Raw genomic sequence first — 19,147 nt, 5'->3', positions numbered from 1 at the left:
TGTGAGGAGTTCTGGAGACTAGCAGAAGAATGTCCTCAGAAACTCAGAGAGGAATTGGGAAAAGAATCTCCAAGATCTACTGTCTACTGAAAGACACAATTCTTCATCGTAAATATATTACTAGTGCCAATCATACCTGTAATATATTTCGCTAAAGTAGGGCTACAATGATATACTGGTAGAAGTAATAAACTGGTAAACTGTTCTGAATATTGTTCCTCTCAGAGATCTATAAAACACAACTGCATGGTAAAAAATAGGCATTCCAATGTCTTTACATTTGTTCTGACCAGAGAGTAAACCTTTTTCTCCAGAACTCTTGCAAGACCGGTAAGGGTTAGGGTTTGGTTAGGATTAGGTGAATCTCACGCAAGTTTTACTATTTAGCCACCACCTTTCACATTCAGAGAAAATGAAGAAGAGTTTGTAGGAAAACCTCTGTAGTTTGGAACTGACCCTCAGTTAAGCCCCGTTCCCTTAGTTACTGTTACCAATGTTGTGTTATAAACCAAAAAGAAGGAAAAATAAAGTATTATAACATCAAAATTATTCACGTTTGATACATTTGTTTCATTACAGTTGTACATAACTGTCCAAAGATAGGCCTACCTTTGAATATAGTTGTAAGTCTTAAGGACTTTTCATTATTTTTACAATAGTTGCTGAACCCCTTTTCCATAAAAATTTTAGACCATGATACAATACTGAACACATTAAGATTATGGTGATATATTTTTTTGCTTATACAGCCCATGCCTACACTACAGCATGTAGGTCTCTATCTGAGCAGAGAAACTGAACATCCCCCAGGGTCTGAGGTATATAGGGGTCACACAGTGCACAGTGGTCTGAAGGGCACAGTACCTTTGCACAAATCTTATGCCTTCACAAACTCTGGGTGCCAATTATTGATCATTTCTAGTAGCTGACAGAGTACCGTATGTTGACTGTCCCAGGCTTGAACCCTTCAGAACTCCAAGAGCCTTACAGCCTTATGGGAGCTGTAGAGCCAAGTGAAATTATCAAAATAAAGTGAACAGATAGACAGAAAAGAGGAAGAGAAAAAAGAAATGACACAGAAGACAATGTGAAGATGGGAAATGAGAGAAACATATGAAAAAAGAAAGGGAAAGTTCAAGTGTTGGATATTCCCCACTGTCAAAACAGCGCCTGTGGCAAAACTGTCAGAAAAAAAACCTGTGTCGACTGACAAATGTTTGGAATACATACTAAAACCTGGAAGACAACTCTACAGTTAAATCCAGTCTAACCTATTTACATAGAAAGCACAGTGATATGATGGAGGGGTCAACAATGTGTCATAACAAATATGGACCAAAGGGGGGGTTAGGACTTGGTGCCGAGTCTCTCAGATGTAAACGGCATTTCTTACAAGGGTCAATCAGGTTGAGGCACTTGCCGAACTTGGAGAGACTCGGCGGTGGCGCCATTGGACAGAGCGCCCTCGAAAATGGGGGGGGGGGGGTATGGACACGGTTTTGTGCCTCTGTCACATTCCCGGCAAAAGTTATGGCAATCCGGCATGAGCATGGTGGTTTTCATCCCTATATCCTAACCTAACCCAACCCTAAGGCCTGACCCTAAGCCTGCCACGGGCCCCCAAAAACGCTCCCCACACACCTACACCAATCGACTCCAAATGCCCCGGGGGTTACAAAAGCACCCAGAATTTTAATTTTGGTTAAACTATCCCTTTAGTGTAGCTGAAAGGTTTGCTTTATAGTGGCCGGAAAACTTTTTGTTGCGGACACAGGAAAGGAAAGATGTTCTTGTTAGCATCATAAAGGATCTCATCACATATTGCTTCAATTAACAAGACATTTGCACTATTTCCTGTTTCTCTCATAATGGCATAATGCAAATATGAGCCAGTAGTGAAGCATACTTAAAGAAAATACCAACAGCTTCAAAGTATTGCTATTCTTTGTGAATGAGATCAAGAGAAACAGACTAAATTGAAACCAACAGGATTCAACTGTGTACCGTAACCACAAAGATCCGCTTGGTCCATATATTACATTGATTAATAGACAGAAAAACCTGCCATAGCTGGTTTCATTCTCAACAAGTTTTTCAAGGAAATCTGAGAAAGCTCTGTTCAGTTAATGCCTGTTTATAATGCTCTTTCAATGTCAAGCTTGACTGTGGCTTTCAGAACGCATAATTGCCCCTTGCCTTTCATAGCAGCTGAGCATTAAAATGCTTGGAAATCCTGTTCGATGTATGAAAACAACATCAGGGCTGCTTTGATACAACACAAAAGACTGTTTTGTTCACACTAAACATGCATTTAAGATCAGTATTACAAGCTAATCATTTTAATCAGATAGGAAAGAAACAAAACAGGCGACTGGTAAGAAAACAAAGTAAAAAATGCAGTATATTGGGTTAGAACACAAATGCTCCACTTATGCATTTTAACTTGTTTCTCATAAGGCTACACCAGCTATTTCATCATAATACAGCATAATAACTCTAAACTGCTACAATATCAGGATCAAATATGGGCCACTGGAGCAAAACCAAATAATTCAAAGAAAATACTTGACATTTTTCCATGATCAAAATCCCCGCTTCTATCTCATCAGTGATATAAAACAAAGCCTCTTATACAACAGCGGCGTCTTGTGAAACACTCTTTTTGGGGTTTTGTATGTATTGTCAATAGGCCCTTTCCCACTGGCATTACTAAAGCCCGTTTTAGGTACTTTCCCCCGGGACTAGTACTTTTCATCGCTTTTGCACCTAAGGAACTATATAGTTCCTCTGAGCTGTTTTTTAGCTCCTACTCTGGAGTAGGTACTTTGGGGGCGTATAGGAACTGTTGGAGACTGTGGGAGGTGCTGCCGCCTGTGATGGGTCAAAAATCTATGACGCACAAAGCAGTGAGAAAGGAGAGGAGTCCACAGCCGCCACTGTAAACAACTAGCCGCTAGCCTGCTACTCAGAGGATTGTGCTAATTTTACAATTCCCTTAACAGAAATAAAATAAAACCAACAAATTATACAAAGAGGATCACCCGTTTCACATATGTGTGTGTGTGTGTGTGTGACTTCATCAGGAGACACACTTTGAGTTTTTTTTTTTTTCCATTACATCTATACTGTTTGTACTGTGTGACTATACAGAAAATAAAGTGATTTCTGGATTAATATATCAAATTTTTCCTGGGATGATGGATATAAATAATCAGATGTTTAGGTAAATGAACTCTATTATACACTAAACCGTCATGAAATCTAGTTTACATGAGGGAAGTATTGCATGCCTGTTACTCTGTGATTAACTTGAATCAAGATGTATTTTTAAGTCAATGAGTGAGTATTTCAGTAGAGTAATTTATGTTGAGTCATAAAAGTCTTTATTGCATAAGTTTGTGTTAATAAAAATGTTTATAGTGCTTTCAACATGAGCTGCATGGTAGTCTGACTGCTCGTCTCATCTCTCACTCCGGCTGCAGCACACAGAGCTCTCACGCCCAGTTTAAACTGTAACATGAAGACAAAGACTGCGTTCGAACATGGGAAAATCCTGCCTTCGGGGGCTGAGGTAGGATGAAATAAGGTGCTTTTTAAACTGTTATGAGACCAGTTTCCTTTAGAGTTCCATTCATACAAAACCGCTGTCATTTAAACCATTAACTGATTAGGTAGCTGCCTACATTTTCGGATGCAGCCAAAGTTCATGTAAAACAGCCCTAACAAAAGTGTAACACCAATCCTGGCATCCTCTGTCGGTGTTGTTGATTTTGTTGTTGCTGTTTATATCGAATCGCGCGTTCCAACCTTGTCAGAACAAAAATGGTCAATACTATATTACGTAACTACAGTGGTAACTTTTCGCAATGTGAATGCAACAGGGGAAAAGTCTCCTCGGGTGTTCCATTCCTCGTAAGAGTTCTCATCTTGAAAGTTACTAAAGGAAAGGTACAGGACTGTAGGTGGGAAAGGGCCTAATGTCTATGAATAACCCCAAAGGGAGTTTCTATTGGATATCGCATGACCTTAGTGAGAGTTTAGGCTTCTCAACTTTCACTGAAAAACAGCTCTTAAGTAATTAGGAGAGTGTGTGAGGTACAAAAAGCATGGATAAACATATGGATTTCAAATGTTAAGGGCATGGATCACCAAATCACACTATACTAACAAAAAGGCTTGCAAGAAATACAGTGAAATACTATAAGCTCCCAATCTACTCTTACTTGAATTGTGGGTCCTTTGTGTAGCGTGTCTTGGCCAGGAACCTCTCGGCCAGTTTCTCTAGGTTGCGGGAGTAGTCCATCTCAATTTCGGCCTTCTTGCGGAAAAAGTCCTGCAGGTCCTGCAGGAGCTGCACACGAAGCTCACATTGCTGGTCCAAACACTTCAGTTGCTCTACCAGCTGGGCACGGATTTCTGCCAATCAGAGAAGGAGAGAAGGATGTAGCATTATTACAGTAGTCCACACATCGGTTTACAAAAAAACAAGGTGCTTTAAATCAATTACCAATTTTGTACATTTGATAAAAAGAAATATAATAACTGCTATCATCATCATCACCATCAACACACTCTTGCAAATATGCAAGTTCAAATGTATAGAAATGTGTTTTTATTTTTACTATTGCTATTTAATGATATCTCAATTGTAGTGATAATCACACAGCCACCCAATTATGTAGTGGACATCACACAAGACACCAAAGTAGGTGGTGATTTTTGATCACACATCACTTAAGTTGTAAGTGTGTGCATGTATATGAATGTAAGATGGCCCTCCAGCTAAGGAGTCTCAATTTAACAGTATAAGAATGATCCAAATGGACCATTCAATAAATTAGAAATATGTAAATTGGAGGGAATTGGTCATCTGAATAATCTGAAGGAATTTGTGAAATTCTGCCTAACCTTTAAAGCCTCTAACTGTATTATTAAAACAAGGAAGATAGTTGAAAAAATAAATAAATAAATAAAATAAAATAAAATTACAAAAGATAAACAAGAGTAACTAGCAACAACTACTAAATGGTACTAATATGCTAAATGAGACTATGAATGAATAAGAAAATTAAGTGCACAGGATAGAAAGATGCAAGTATATAGCTATTATCTTAAGGAAAGATAAAAAGGTTTTCTGTTTGATCGATTGATGAGCTCTGCTATAGTGATGTCTTCTACTGGTCGTGCTGGTGTGCATTGCAGTGGGAAAGGAGCTGGATTCCATTTAAAAAAGCCTTGTAAACAAAGCGCTGAGGAATGCTTAGCTCCTGGTAGGGCTGAGCGATATATAGAATATTGTAAAACAGAAAAGGAGGAGATGACAGCGTTTCACCAGATGAGGAACAATGTAAACTATCAAATACACCCTGACACTTTCAGTGTCAAAATAAAAGCTCCAGGTGAAGGTGATGTTAATAGGAAATACCTATATTACTTTTATATAAACCATAATATAAAAGTACTTTTTGCACACCTTGATCATTCACAATTGTTGTTTTTTGTTTTGTTTTTTGTTTTATATATGCAGGTAAATAATTATTTTTATTAAGCTACTATGTATAATTGTAAATAATATATAAATATAAATATAAAAGTGCATATCAATGCAAATTATTAGATTTAATTTTCCCTCATTTTCATTTAGTGAAAAACTGTGGGGAAACATGCCTTTAGTATTTTGAAAAAGATTTCTATTTAATGAATTAAAAATATTGAATCAACTTGGCAACAATGGCTGTTTGGATGAAATAATGGTTCCTGTGATTTAAAAGAAAATCACTTTTGAGGCATTTCAGAGCAAATACATAAATATTGAGATATATATCAAACATCATCAATAGGCTGAAAAATATCGAGATATAGGATTCTTTTCGTAGCCATATAGCCCAGCCCTAGCTTCTGAAACACTGGGAGCTTCCTTGCAATTTGGAACACGCAGATGAAGCCCTGATGTCGGTGCAGAAGTTCCTTTATCTGGAACATGCAGGTGCAGGAAAGTCATTGTCTCTTTGGAGCTGAGACTCAAAACATTGGATACTCTTTTAGTGTCTCTTTGGAGGGGAGACACATAACCTGGTGTATTTGTTGCTCTCTTTCTTGGAGGGAGACCCAGAATCTGGTCAATCTGTTACTGCCTCCTACCTCGCCAGCTGTGTGTGTCTGTTGAAAGGGTACTTTTATCCCTTCTTGATGAGGAGTTTGCAATTTGGCGCCTTTTTGATCCAGTGTTTTGATTGGCTTTTGACATTAGAGTTGGCACACACAGTGTGGCCCACCCTTCTGTCTCTGTGTGGAACTAATTTGCATAGTTTAAAGTTCACAAAAGTGCCTTTAAGGTTTTACATATGCATTGTTCACTTTCCGAACCACTTCTAAAATAATCCTGTCATTGTTTTGAACGTAAAGAGTCCAAATATGACGCTGAAAGGTTGAACTATTACCCATGCATTAATTTACACCTTAATTGTTCAATTTGAGTGAACCGTTGTGTCACAAATAGTTGTTAAGCATTCACCATCTACTTCTCTGCAGGTCCCTTTGTCTCCTAAAAGGTGCCTAGAAATTGTCTTTTCAGTTTTATCTGATGTCAAAAGGCATCTGCTGATGTAAGGCCTGATCGCATCAGAAACCTGATCACATCAACATAAAGTTTTATCCCCTGTAGTGGATGAAAAGGCTTTGGAATGCCTTTGCTTGTTCGCTGTCTGCTCCAAAATGGACAACTTAACTGGTCCAGACTAGCTTTCTAATCCATACAGAATGAATGACCACTCATAACATCTAAAACATGATCACACTCTGATCCAAGCAAAGAATCAAAATATCAATTTTGCATCAAGGAATTCTCTGGCAGTCTATATTTTTAGTGAATAAAGACTTACATTTTGGTCTGTTTCTCACCCAAAGCGATTGTATATCTTCAGAAGACCAGTTTAGTGATATAAATTTTATGCTGCCTTTATGTCCTTTTTTATCTTAAAAGTTTTGAACCCTACAGACTTGCAATGTATGGACATAAACACCTCGTTCATCCTTCAAATCTTAGTTTGTGTTCCGCAGAAGAAAACAAGTCATACGAGTTTGAGGGGGCATTAGAGTAAATTATGAGAGAATTATCATTTTTGATAATTATCATTGAACTATAAGAAAAAGAGTACACTGCAGAGTATCATGAGAGTCAAGTATCATAGCTTTCTTGTCAGCAAGGTTTCAACTTGGACATCTTCAGCTGAAAAGAGAGATGACAAACAGCGAGAGTTTATCCAAGCTTTTCATTTCCGATTAGTGTTTCATCTCTCTCTCTTTGTCTCTTTCTCCCTGTCCAACATCCGGTGAGCTTTCAAGCATTCCAAACTAATTACTCCACTCAGTACAGACAGCCTATTGAAATATTTAATTAAGGTGTTTATGTGAGCTCCTGGGATCTCCTGGGTTTTGTGGATAGAGCTGCCAGTCCTGCATATGAAAGCTCCAACTAAATAAAAAATTATGATATGATACAGTAGGGCAATCAAAGATGAACTATCCAAAGCAATTCAGAATCCTTCATTCAAACAGGGAAGATTACAAATTCGCACTTTCAGATTCAAACTAGTCTATTTCAAAGTTTACACCTGCAGGATCACTTTTTAATTGATGTATTGATGCCAAGTCAGATGTTAGCTGTGAAACCAGTGTCACTAGCCAAATGACAAGAAAACAAACTGTCCTAGCCTAAAGAATCAAAATGTAATCCAAAGTACCTTTGCATTCCTTGCTGTAGAGAAACCTGCTGACTTTTGCCTCCATATCCCAGCCCACAGAATAGAGCGGAGTGTGGTGTGATACCCAGCAGTCCCAGGGCTATGATACCCAGCTGTCCTGAATCTATTGTGCTTTAACGCTGAGAGCACACTTTCACTCTGACATGACAGAAAAATGGGATTTCCACAGTTCCTGTCTCTCAGTTAAACTAAACATAACAAGCTCACATGGTTCAATCAAGACTAGCGCTATGAAACCCCAGACTAGGGCTTTTCCCACTTCGTATGGCACCATTATGAGAGGCAACTTCTATGTTGTAAGATGGCTCTTAAATTAGGTGTCTGTGAAAATAAATGGTCAAGCCTTCTTTCTGTCAAGCCTTGTCAACATGGGTCGATACCGTAGACACATGTAATTTTCTGCTTTCTATATAATTTATTATAAAAAGAAATGAGTCAGTGTATCATAATGCCTCTGCTTGCAAAGCGAGCTCTGTAATTTTAGCACAAGACAAAGCGTCTCAAAACATGCAAAGACACCCTGACACAGCATGGCCAATCAAGCAGTCAGGACTTCACGGTTTGTGAAGCAATTATGACCTCATTTTTTATTTATATGGAGATAAAACTAAGAAATCAAAGAAAACAGAGAAATATATTTTAAATAGTGTATATGTGTTCATGTACGTCTATGCGCAAACCAAACCCTCTTAGGCAATTTCAGCCCTTCACACTAACTGAGACTCTGTTGGAGTAGTAATACTGTAATATAAAAGTATAATCATGACTGTTTGTGCTGGGCATGACAAGCTAATAAACGCACCACCACAGGTGTGTTAAGGATCAATTGAAGTTTAAATGCAAATTTCGCCAAAAATGAAAATTCTGTCATTATTTATTCACCCTCATGTCTTTCCAAACCAGTAAGCTGTTATTTTGTCTGTGGAGCACAAAAGGCAGATAAGAATCTTTAAGAATCTTTACACAGCTCTTTTCTATAAAAAAGATTTGTGTGAGGAACTCTTTATTCACTTAAAAAGCATTCCCCATTCACTGCAGCTCTCAAATCAACTATGGCACAGTTAGATCTAAAATAAAATACGGTGCTTTCTTATGGACAAGAGCTGTGTAAATTGTTCAAAAATTATCCATTTGTGTTGCTTTTGTGCTGTGTTTGGGTTATAATGTGGCGAAGACCTCTTTTTTACATGGAGATTTGAGAAGTGCAGTAAAAGCTACCAATGTCATCTACAGCAGGGAAAGAGTATAATCAAACCACACTCACAGGGAAACTTATGTATTATAAAGTACTGTGTTGTCACACAGTTTTGCAAGAAAAATTGAAAAAGAAATAAACAAGAGCAACTCTTAATAATGTGTAGCTAATGTGAACCAATGTGTATCTTATAGGGACTAGTAAACTAATAGGGACGGTTGACTAACTGATTAGTGAGTTCGATCTGAATTTTTACGGGGACGGCTTTAGTCTGCTAATAGACTTACTGTTATAACTTTCCAAGAAAACTAATGGCATTATAACACTGAAGCATTCACAGCTGTGCTAAACACCAGGGCTGTAACCACAATATACATTGTGGGGTTCAAGTAATAATCAGATATGGCCAGATTGTCATTTGAGTGTTTGTATATTGTAAAGGAATTGAATGAATGTGGATATCTGGCAAGTTTCTGAAGTAGCTTTTAATAAATGTAACTTGATATTGTCTTAGAAAATTATCTATAACACAATGTAGAGCATTATCACCCTCAGATTAGAACTAGAACATGGTAAGACCCGTGACTTGTGGCTTCAATTGAGTTTTTAGGTTGTGGCAAGGACACCGTCATATATTTTTAATGCAAATATTATTAAGTAATAATTAAAAATTAATTTAAGATTTTCTAAATAATTTCTTTGTCTTTAATTCTGAATTTCGTACAGCATCTCCTGAGAGTTCTTTTAAAAGAGACCATCGTTATTTTGAGGATGAGCCACCAGTTAAAGGAGTAGTTCACCTAAAAATGGAAAATATACTTTTACTCACTCATTTACTCACCCTTATGTTGTTCAGAACCCATATGCTGTTACTTTTTCTTGGGACATAAAAATAGATATTTTAAGCAGCTGTTTTCCATAAAATAACAGTTTATAGTGAGCAGGAGCTGTCAAGCTTCATAAAGGACAAATACTATAAATCATCATTAAAGGTTCAGTATGAAGACATCGTAACAGTAGTCCATATGACTTGTGCACTATATTCCAAGCTTTCTGGGGCCACACAACAGCTTTGTGTTGAATGGACTACTTTTATGGTATATGAATAATGCTTTTTTTTTTTTTTTTTTGGACCTTGACAGTAGTGGTCAATATGAACTGTTTTTGTATGGAAAAGAGCAGCATTCAGGTTCTTGAAGAAAAGATTGTGTTAAGCTTCTACTGGGGGTAAAAACACAGTGAGGGACAACTTAAGGGCAGTAAATAATTTTGTGTATTTTCTTTTTGCTAGCCAGCTGACAGTCTTGTAATTTTACAGATATTGTACATCAGTGATTTAAAGAAATTCTAATTATATTCATCTTTTCTTTGAGACAGCACAAAAAAGAAAGAGAAGATGACTAAAACAGGCAAATTACTGTGTGAACTAAAAAAAAAAAAAAAAAAAAAACATGTATCTTTTAAAACCAAAAACTATAAAAATTTTGGGCCGTTATCACATTTAAAGCCTTTATTCATACAATTATTGCATTGAGAGCCTTTACTATTTAAAGGACCAAAGAGGACAATTATATTTGTGACCTCTACAGAGATGTTTTTGTGTGTTGTGCGTATCTATTGGAACATATGACGGGTGTACATTGTACACAAGAGAGGAAGAAGTGGTTTCACTTCTGCAGTTTACTCAAAAGCTTTCCTTACCTAGCTGCATTTGTGGCGTCTACAGGGATTCATTTGAAGAAAGAGCACTTCATTTTTCCACTGAATCAACAAGCAAGGACAATTGACCTTCATTCAAATAGTGCATACTTGACTGAGAATCATTAGTTGAGCATCCCATAAACACTAAGGCAACACAAAAGATTAAACGATCTCAAAGTAATCAGACAGCAGTGACCCATCATCTTCAGTGTGTATTTGCTGAGCAAGAATTATGTTAAAAAACTAATTCCACTGTAATCTTTGTGACACAGATGCTGCAGGAAAGTGGTCAGATCTTATTATAAAACAGAACAAAGGCACAGCATTGAGTAATATATGCTGGTCCCCAAACTACAATCATCATAGCTTCCTGCTGAGATATCTGCCCAGTCAGAGTATTACACAGCCATGCATTATTGATTCTCCTGCCTCTTAGTTATGAGGTGGAAGGGGCAGGAGAAAGCAAAACAGACAGACAGACAAGTTGGCACTGGACAAAAGAGAAACAAGGAACTGAAGATTACACTGAGGAGATAAACACTGCAAGCTGGAATGTTCAGCTTGCAATGGTTCTCAACTGGTTGGTAGCAGATCTGTTCTGATAGGGTCACAGAGAACAAAAAAAAAAAAAAAAACGAAATGCAAATAATGAAATACAACTAAACATAAAATTGTGTATATGTGTATATATACACTAACAATAGCAAAACAAATAGGCTTAATGTCACAGTTTGTAAAGAAGGAACCAAACACAGGAGGCAGTTTTGCTAAGTTTTATTATAAACAAAATGCAAACAATAACTCACAAGGGAGATAAACAAGAACTGAAAACTCAAACTAAAAACCAACCATGTAAAACAGGGAACACACCAACAGTAATTAATACAAAATAATCAGACACAAGTCTTCTTGGTTTTTAACGGCGGGTGGCATCCAACGTAAATGGTGCATTACCGCCACCTTCTGCTCCGGAGTGTGGAACAGAGCTTACATTCTACCTATCAATCCTGTTTTCCTTATGAATTCAAAGAAAGTTCTACTGTTTTTCCAACTTGACATATTTGTTAACTCCTTAATACTGTACTCCTTAATTCCTTAATTCCATTATTCATTCTTCTTCATCATCTCCTCCATCATATGAGACACAAGTCTGAACACAAGAGGAGTTTAAATAAGCAGACTAAGGAGGGAGAACAGGTGAAACAGATAACAAGGTAACAAGGCAAACGAGAGGGTGGGGTATCACTCATGACAGAAAAGCACATGGCAATGAGGAAACCAAACAAAGCCATGTACTAACACATGACCTACACAGACAATTGACACGAGCACATGCCGCCAGGAAAACACAAGTAACATGCACTCATGTCAACAGAAAATGACAGGACAAGAGAATACATGACAATGACAATAAAGCAATGCCATGTATTCTCACACAAACACTGGACTAGACAAAACTTGAGTGCCCACTCAATGCAATGCACACCCAGCAACAAATAAGACACGAAACGTATCAGAGCTCAACCACCAGATAATTATTTTCCCCATATCCGACCTTCCCATATCTTTTGTTGTTGAGAAAAGCCAAGATATCCTTAAAAACCATAAACACAACAATGTAAATTGAAAGAAAATAATATGATCATACTGGATATTGGCAAGTTGCTTCCGAAAGTTCATGTACCCTAAAATCAACCCCATTTTTCGGAATTACTGAAAAGCGGCATCCCCCATCAGACATTTCTTCATTCATTATAGCGTGATTACCTTTCTCTATTAAGCTACTGACAGGGCGTTGCGCGAGCAACTTCTGAGACACGGGATCTAGTCCCATGGAAACTAGGAAGTAGTTCACATAAGTGTTCACATAAACCAGTGGTTCTCAAAGTGTGGGGCGCACCCCATAGGTGGGGCGTGGAGATATTGTAAGGGGGGCGTGGAAGACTGACCTGTCCTCAAATCTCGTTCACTTTCACACATACAACAAAAATAGTAAAAATACACATAAGAACGATGTGCGCAATTTCTTTTCCTCTGTCTTTTCTCCAGCCTTTTTAAACTTTCGCCTGGCACCGCAGCGCATCCTGTGCATGCAGCTCTTGACGGTCCAAAGCACTGATGTCAGGTGCGCTCATGTAAACAAGCTCATTCTTGTGTGCGTGCCAGTTTTAAATGAGTGACGAGGTTACATTTCAGTCTGTTCCTCACACAACACTATCATATGGCTTCAGAAGAATTGAAATCTAAGGCACGAGTGTTATGGATGACTTTAATGGCGCTTTTATGTGTGCTTTCGGAGCTTGGACAGACACAAACACGATCATCTCGTCCCTCAATCTCGTGTTTCACAGATGAAAAAGTAATACTGATTTTGAACGATGAGTAAATGAGTGAGTTAATGATGGTAGAAAGGTCAGTTTTTATTAAAGTTTATCAGTATTATTAATCCGCTACCGAAAGCATGTAGACGACGCTGTCATGTGATACTTGTTGCTTTTTTTTTTCCAGCACTGGCTAGGATGCAACAATCAAAGTCATTTATTACTACTGGATGAGGATTTAAAAAAAACTTTTATAAATACTGCTGAAGCTTATTTCCAGGTATGAATCCTTTCAATTATCAGTTTTTATTAAAAATTAACTATTCTAGAGTAAAATTGTCCCAATGAGATATAAAACTTTCTGGTAGTTAAATTCGGATGAATGGAGGATTTGGTTTTCTGAGCACCAAGCACCACCTGGAGTGAAGTGTAACTTTTCATTCAGTATTCATTGTATTTTAAAATCAAATTTTTTTTTTATCAAATGAAGATGAACGAAAATGTAGTTTAATCTTTTAAAAGCATTTTTTTCAGTAAAAACAAAATGATTTTCGATTAGATTATTTGGGGGTGAAAACGGCAGAACTTTCAACCTACTGTCGGCGAAATCACAGGTAGATGAATCTGAAGAAAATATGAGGCAGACTACATTAAATACAAGTTTACTTACAACGAGGATAAACATGGTTTGTACCGACCATGATGCATGAGTGGCTTGGACTACTTTTATGACACTTTTTGATCCTTGTTTCCTTTAAGGTTAGTCACAATCAGCTATTATTGGGAATTATTGGCTGTCGAGAGCATGAAACCCGAAAATCTAAATTTTGTACATTATTGGTACTGTGTTGGGTCATTTCTTGATGCCCAATGTTAAATCTGAGTTCTGAAACAAAACCAGTTAAGAACCACTGGCCTAAATCACCTAAATTAATAAGGTATAAGGTTTAATGCCCAGTGTAACCATGTTCATTAACAGTTCATTGGTGCAGCCTCTTCAAGGCCAAATCTGTCCTCCCCTCATCATCCCAGCTGTCACTCTGTTCATTTCCCTAAGAGCGTCTCAGTTGGCTCCCCTTAAAACCCCACCCCAAATCTGTCATATCTCATTACAGGTCCTGGCCAAAGGCTCCACACTCACAGCTTGTCGCCAGAGCTTTAAAATCAAGCAGGAGATAGAAATCACCAGGAGGTAGACGGCAATACGGCTGTCCTTAAAGAAATGGTGGCCATACTCTAAGTTTTGGAACACCATTGCCATGGTGACTAAGCAGGCGAGGTTAGCGCCAACAGGGGCACTCCGACATCTAAAACGGATTGAGGACAACACTCACTGAGAGAACAGGAGGAGTTAAACTCATGTTAGTTTAAAAACAAGACACGAACAGCCTAGCAAGCCTGTTGTTTTGACATTACTCATGCTCACAGGGTTGGTAAGTGGATGTCTGAGGTATTCACAAGTATTCACAAATTGTATATTCAAGACAAGTAAATACACTGTCTCCTACATATTGCATTTTTTCATTTTTATTTCTCATTATGGCAGACAAGCTTTTTCACAGTTACAGTTTGAATTAATTAACATTCTGTTGAATTAATTAACATTCTGGAATGGCCTGTCTGAACATTCCATCAATGTTTTCATCAATGATTTTTAAAGATTTTATCATCCGCTGTGTCAAGTTTGGTGGATGCAGCTTGAAAGCTCTAGGAGGAGTAAGTGTTAGAAATTTTGGTCTCGGTTTAGGGATTTTGAAACAAATGTGAACACAATTTGTAGAGTATGTTGGCTTCGTCAAGCAACAGAATAATCGGAATAATCTTGAGGAAAGATTTTGTCCCAGAAACACTCATACCAGACAGAAAGATCAAACTGCATATGCAGAGGTTGATGTCATATTAGTGTCTCTAACAAGCCCACTTGGTGTTTTTAATTCGGAAAATATTGTAAAAGATTGATTCCAGGAAAACTATTTACTTCAAGCCCTAATGATTAAGAAATATTTGGCACTGGGTTCAAAGGATGCTGCAATGTAGCTCTCTTTGCATGTTCAAGAGTGCATGAGAGAAGCCTGTTCACAATAGCTCTCCTTAAACCTGGAGAAATGCTAGTTCTCGCATGTAAACATTAACAAGCTTCTCTCATCGAGTTGTTTCTGATCAAAAAATATTGTATGCCTTCAAAAAACTTGGAATATGCTGCATGAGTCGCATGGACTACTTTTATGACACTTTTGGGTCCTTTTTTAAACTTTTTTAAAGTGAGTCAACTGCCATTGTATTGTAATAAGCAAACAGGACATCCTTTAAAATATCTCTTTTTGTGTTCTGCAGAAAAATATTAAGTCATATGCACTTTGAACGACATAAGGGTGAGTAAATGATGACAAAAGAAAGAATATATTTTAATTTTTGTGTGAACTATTAATTTAAGAGTAGAAGGCTTTCTATAAAGTGGCACCCAGTATCTGGACACTTAAGCTACAATTTAAAATGAATGAATGAATTTCATTAGATTAAAAAAAATACAAGTGTCATCGGCAAACAAATGATACTACAGCAGTGGTGTGCAGTCAGGCCCTTCAAACCCTTCAGAGAAGGGGTGACATGAATTGAGACGGAAACATTATTCAAACTATGAAACATTCTTTCCCCCATTTATTCCACAATGTACATGCATTTAATAAATAAATGCTTTAAAATACAGAAATATAAACCTTCAAAAACAACTTAAATTTAATGTAGACTACCTCAAATATCTTGCATTGTTTCTCCTGATAGAGTGTAAGCGGTCTATAACAGCCAATCAAATCACGCTTTAGAGCTTCATCACAACGTGTCCCTTCACAGGATTTTTTTGAAGGGTTCTGTGATTCATTTGTATTAGCAGAGTGACAGAAAATCTGACTAATCAGATGTGTTATTTCAGGGAAGAAACCAAATGACATTATTTTCTTCAAACGAATGGACTATTGACAACTTTCCTGCAATGTGTAAGATCGTAAATGTACCGCACAGCACTGTACTAGAGTAGACTTTTATTTACAGAACTACTTTCACTTTTTAGCAGTTTCTGCTTCAGTGTCCAAAAACTTTTTGGGGCCACTGTACGCTATTTTCCTCTTCTGTACATTGCTTTCTTTATTTCAGAGGCATAGTTTTTGTCACACAGCTGGAGTGTGAGAAGACAGCAAGGAAGATTCATTTTCTTTTCGTGTTTGTGTGTGAAAAAGAGCACTGAGCAGCTCTGAGCCATGCTATTGTCTTCACAACTTTTATGGAATACAATACAATAAAAAAAAAGAACAAAAGGGACCAGTTGTTTTCAGGAGGCTGGTCAGATGGAGTACTTTTCTTGCGTCACTGAAGCCAGCTTGAAGGAAACCATCCATTCATCTAAGCAAACAGGAAGCAGAAGGGACCTGACAGGAAGTTAGTTTGTGCAGCGTGCTATAGAGGGAGAGGGAAAGGGGAGGAATATTGGAACAAACTCCACAATACAAGGGGAATTTGTCTAAAATTCTACAGAGAATGGGAAGAACAGCTTGCTAGGATGGAGTCTAAATTAGGCCAAAACTACAGTGACTTTGTAGGAATATCAGAACCAGAGTCATAATGAGTTTTATTGCCAAGTATGCTTACACATACAGGTGCATCTCAATAAATTAGAATGTTGTGGAAAAGTTCATTTATTTCAGTAATTCAACTCAAATTGTGAAACTTGTGTATTAAATAAATTCAATGCACACAGACTGAAATAGTTTAAGTCTTTGGTTCTTTTAATTGTGATGATTTTGGCTCACATTTAACAAAAACCCACCAATTCACTATCTCAAAAAATTAGAATACATCATAAGACCAATAAAAAAAACATTTTTAGTGAATTGTTGGCCTTCTGGAAAGTATGTTCATTTACTGTATATGTACTCAATACTTGGTAGGGGCTCCTTTTGCTTTAATTACTGCCTCAATTCGCCGTGGCATGGAGGTGATCAGTTTGTGGCACTGCTGAGGTGGTATGGAAGCCCAGGTTTCTTTGACAGTGGCCTTCAGCTCATCTGCATTTTTTGGTCTCTTGTTTCTCATTTTCCTCTTGACAATACCCCATAGATTCTCTATGGGGTTCAGGTCTGGTGAGTTTGCTGGCCAGTCAAGCACACCAACACCATGGTCATTTAACCAACTTTTGGTGCTTTTGGCAGTGTGGGCAGGTGCCAAATCCAGCTGGAAAATGAAATCAGCATCTTTAAAAAGCTGGTCAGCAGAAGGAAGCATGAAGTGCTCCAAAATTTCTTGGTAAACGGGTGCAGTGACTTTGGTTTTCAAAAAACACAATGGACCAACCCCAGCAGATGACATTGCACCCCAAATCATCACAGACTGTGGAAACACTGGACTTCAAGCAACTTGGGCTATGAGCTTCTCCACCCTTCCTCCAGACTCTAGGACCTTGGTTTCCAAATGAAATACAAAACTTGCTCTCATCTGAAAAGAGGACTTTGGACCACTGGGCAACAATCCAGTTCTTCTTCTCCTTAGCCCAGGTAAGACGCCTCTGACGTTGTCTGTGGTTCAGGAGTGGCTTAACAAGAGGAATACGACAACTGTAGCCAAATTCCTTGACATGTCTGTGTGTGGTGGCTCTTGATGCCTTGACCCCAGCCTCAGTCCATTCCTTGTGAAGTTCACCCAAATTCTTGAATCGATTTTGCTTGACAATCATAAGGCTGCGGTTCTCTCGGTTGGTTGTGCATCTTTTTCTTCAACACTTTATCCTTCCACTCAACTTTCTGTTAACATGCTTGGATACAGCACTCTGTGAACAGCCAGCTTCTTTGGCAATGAATGTTTGTGGCTTACCCTCCTTGTGAAGGGTGTCAATGATTGTCTTCTGGACAACTGTCAGATCAGCAGTCTTCCCCATGATTGTGTAGCCTAGTGAACCAAACTGAGAGACCATTTTGAAGGCTCAGGAAACCTTTGCAGGTGTTTTGAGTTGATTAGCTGATTGGCATGTCACCATATTCTAATTTTTTGAGATAGTGAATTGGTGGGTTTTTGTTAAATGTAAGCCAAAATCATCATAATTAAAAGAACCAAAGACTTAAACTACTTTAGTCTGTGTGCACTGAATTTATTTAATACACGAGTTTCACAATTTGAGTTGAATTACTGAAATAAATGAACTTTTCCACGACATTCTAATTTATTGAGATGCACCTGTACAAGGAATTTGACTTTGTGACAGAAGCTTCCAGTGCACAAACAATTCAACAAGACAGAAATAATAAAAAAAATAATAAAAAGAAGTGAAAAGAATATAAAGTTTATATAAAAATATACAATAAGACACAAAAATATACGTCTACACAAATGCAATCTGTTATATGCATATAGTGCAAGGGAATGTACTGTGCAGAAGAGGTAGGATATGTTAAATAAATATAATTGACTAAGCTTGTTATTGCACATAATTATTGCTCAATGGGGCAGTTTTAACTGTTCATGAGATGGATGGCTTGAGAGAAAAAACTTCCTGTTCCTGACAGTTCTGGTGCTCAGTACTCTGTAGCACCAGCCAGAAGGCAACAGTTCAAAGAGGTAGTGGGCTGGGTGAGTGGGGTCCAGGTGGGGTCCAGGGTGATTTTTCCAGCCCTTTTTCTCACTCTGGATGTGTACAGTTCTTGGAGGGTGGGAAGGGGAGAACCAATAATCTGCTCAGCAGTCCGAACTGTCCTTTGTAGTCTTCTGATGTCCAATTTGGTAGCTGAACCAAACCAGACAGTTATTGAAGTGCAGAGGACAGACTCAATGACTGCTGAGTAGAACTGTATCAGAAGTGCCTGTGGCAGGTTAAACTGGTGAAGGAATTACAACCTCTGTCAATGTGGGTCTCCCACTTCAGGTCCTGTGAGATGGTAGAACCCAGGAACCTGAACAACTCCACTTCTGCCACAGTGTTGTTCAGAATTGTGTGTGTGGGGGTTGTTCCTCCTGAAGTCCACAATCATCTTTACTGTTTTGAGGGTGTTCACTCCATGTTGCTTCCACTGGGCTTGTAGTCATATGTGGCACAATGCCTCAGGTCCCTATTTTGGCCTGTTTATCATTCAGTAACATATTTCAGCAGGGTGGATTTTATAAGTTCCAGACATGACAAAACTAAT

The 19,147-nt window shown here is 38.0% G+C and overlaps 1 protein-coding gene across 3 annotated transcripts in view; it reads right to left on the bottom strand.

Annotated features, from left to right (window-relative positions):
• The window catches only part of LOC127426136 (SLIT-ROBO Rho GTPase-activating protein 2), a 154,855-nt gene that overhangs the window by 75,219 nt on the left and 60,489 nt on the right, over positions 1–19,147 (bottom strand). For 2 of the 3 annotated variants that reach the window (XM_051672701.1, XM_051672703.1), the window contains exon 3: positions 4,224–4,416. In XM_051672701.1, the coding sequence (XP_051528661.1) occupies positions 4,224–4,416 (193 nt within the window). Of the gene's footprint in view, positions 1–4,223; positions 4,417–7,742; positions 7,872–19,147 lie in introns of those variants that run through there. The other variant, XM_051672702.1, reaches the window with a different exon arrangement.

The sequence above is a fragment of the Myxocyprinus asiaticus genome, chromosome 35 (assembly GCF_019703515.2).
Source record: "Myxocyprinus asiaticus isolate MX2 ecotype Aquarium Trade chromosome 35, UBuf_Myxa_2, whole genome shotgun sequence".
NCBI classification, from domain to species: Eukaryota; Metazoa; Chordata; class Actinopteri; order Cypriniformes; family Catostomidae; genus Myxocyprinus; species Myxocyprinus asiaticus.
This window is presented reverse-complemented; position numbering and strand designations above follow the sequence as displayed.